General features: G+C 32.0%; 1 protein-coding gene across 1 annotated transcript; it reads left to right on the forward strand.

Annotated features, from left to right (window-relative positions):
- The first annotated feature begins 209 nt into the window (after nt 1-209).
- LOC112032495 (heavy metal-associated isoprenylated plant protein 28) lies at nt 210-2,086 on the forward strand. The gene is made up of 3 exons (XM_024065255.2): nt 210-377; nt 1,362-1,437; nt 1,549-2,086. The coding sequence occupies exons 1-3, from the start codon at nt 372-374 to the stop codon at nt 1,902-1,904; spliced, it is 438 nt and encodes a 145-aa protein (XP_023921023.2). The 5' UTR covers nt 210-371; the 3' UTR covers nt 1,905-2,086.
- Nucleotides 2,087-2,452: the final 366 nt, after the last annotated feature.

A 2,452-nucleotide genomic window follows, 5' to 3' on the forward strand; every position in this document is an offset into this window, starting at 1 on the left:
ATATATATGTATATGGATGCCTATGCAAGAAATGGTGGATTTCTAACACGTGGCTCCTGCCTATTGGTTAGAAAGGGCTTAATTCAAAGTAATGTTTCCTTTGCTTCAAGTTCCCACTAATACCAGACACTTGCAAGTGAAAGTCGGTGCATTAAATCATAATTTATACAGAACAAATGGAAATTCAAAAGAAAAAAAAAATTGATAAGTGCATGAAAGTGAGCAAGAGAGGAAGGTGTGTGTATATATAGGGGAAGACCTTCATTTGCATTTCATATTCATACTGCGAATTATATCATACGTACAGCAACTAAAAGAGCTTAGCAGGGATTTTATACAGTTTACTACTACTAGTACTTCCAACAAGCAAAATGACTGTGAGTAAACCTCTTTCTTTGTGTGTGTGTGTGTGTGTTTTTTTTTTTTGGAAAGTTCTCTTTGTTTAATTAGTGTGTTTGATCAATTTAAAATTAATGCAAATTCAAGTTTTTGTCTAATGCCCTTCAGACTTCAGTATGTATATTATGTTCTCAGATAATCCATCCATTAGTTTCGTATATCTTTTTCTTTTTAGATAGTGTTTTCTATGAATCAATTAATGACAACATTGTTTTGGTAAATAGTTTTTCCAAATCTTTCGATTGTCAATTTAGTAAATATTTTCTAAACCTAGCAAGATAATAGAAAAAGAATGGAATGACATTGAGATTTGAGTGTCACTATTAGTCAGAAATAATACTAGTGAAAAAGAGGGGAAAAAATATGGAAATTTACATGATTTAACATTGTCCCTACATTTATAATAGTAAATAACGAAAATATTTACTATAAAAAATAAGGGTCCAGTTAACGGAAACTCTTAAGACATATGTTGTAAACCATTTAAAAAAAAAAAAATATACTACTTTCATAGAAAATATAAAAATTTGTAAAAAAAAAAAAAATCAATTTTAAATATAGAAGTTAATAGATACCTTAAATCAAATTTTCTTTTCTCATAAAAAGTTCTAAAAATATTTTTAAAACCTATGCATTTAAGGTATCCATTAACTTTTCCAAAAAATAATCAGTTTACAATGACTTTATAGTGCCTCCAAAAAAAAAAAAATCATAACTTGCTTTGTTATGTTTCTTGCATTTAGACTACTGTAACTTCTAATTTAGAATATGAGCCACCAACTCTAACAGAAAGTATGAGAGTATGTAAAACAACTTTTTTTTTTTTTTGATAGAAGAGTATGTAAAACAACTTGAAACCAAGACAATGTTGACAACTTGACATTGATTCATGATTCATCACCCAATGAGATTAATTAGTTAATTAGTTCAACATTTTATTTTTCTTTTTCGTTTTTCTTCAGATCATAGAGATGCGAGTGCACATGGACTGCGCTGGATGTGAAGGCAAGGTCAAAGATACACTTCAAAAACTAAAAGGTATATAATTAAATAAGACCACTAAATCAAAATGACCATATATATACTTCATGTACCCGCAACTCTTTCTATCTTTTTGACCGAAACATCTTGGGTTTTTTATGTGCGCAGGTGTGGATGACATTGAGATAGACATGGCTACACAAAAAGTGACTGTTACTGGATGGGCAGACCAGAAGAAGGTTCTTAAGGCAGTCAGGAAGACCGGACGGAGGGCCGAGCTGTGGCAATTGCCATACAATCCAGAGCACCAGGATTACACTTATCATTACTATAATCAACATAATTGCAATGGTCCACTCACTTATTATGCCCCTCAGCCTGCATCTTCCTACAACTACTACAAGCATGGATACAATGACCAGGCTCCTAGTTACCATCAAAATCCTTCACATTCCATGATTTTTGGGTATCAGACCGGTGCTACGTTTAGTGATGAGAACCCTAATGGTTGTTCTATTATGTGATGGTACATTGGGCCTTGGTGCAATGACAAATGTCTTTCACTATAAACAATATGTCATGGTTTAAGTTCGAGAATCAGTTTCTTCATATAAAATTAGGGTTAATACTGTCTTTCATGATATCTCTCAGACTCTGTAAAAGTGAGAGTTTTGTGCATTAAGTACAACTTATTTTTTTAAGCGTACATTTTTTCTTCTTTTGTGATTTCTTCTTTCAATTTGTTCTTCTAAGTTATAATCTCATGCAAAAGCATGGATTTCCAACTACATATGACTGAAATACTATATTATACAACATGAAAAATACACCATTTGCAATTGCAATTAATTATGGTTTTCAAACAATGGGCTCTTAGTCCTACATCTTCTTTTCATTGATCATAAGTATTGAGCTTTGGATTCCACCCTTTTGGATGCCATGCTTGTATCATTGTTCCATCACAGTGTTGCACTATGTTTTTCAAGTTTATTAACAAGGTCCCGTGTAGAAAATCATTTTAGTCGATTTCACATCCATGTGATGCTTCAATGCCCCATTCGATCAAAACACT

Source organism: Quercus suber, unplaced genomic scaffold (genome assembly GCF_002906115.3).
Source record: "Quercus suber isolate HL8 unplaced genomic scaffold, Cork oak 2.0 scaffold_14, whole genome shotgun sequence".
NCBI classification, from domain to species: Eukaryota; Viridiplantae; Streptophyta; class Magnoliopsida; order Fagales; family Fagaceae; genus Quercus; species Quercus suber.

Bases quoted from the DNA above. Each gene is read 5' to 3' on its own strand.
- LOC112032495 (XM_024065255.2), top strand. The intron at 1,438-1,548 runs GTATATAATTAA...TTATGTGCGCAG, and splicing joins TACACTTCAAAAACTAAAAG to GTGTGGATGACATTGAGATA.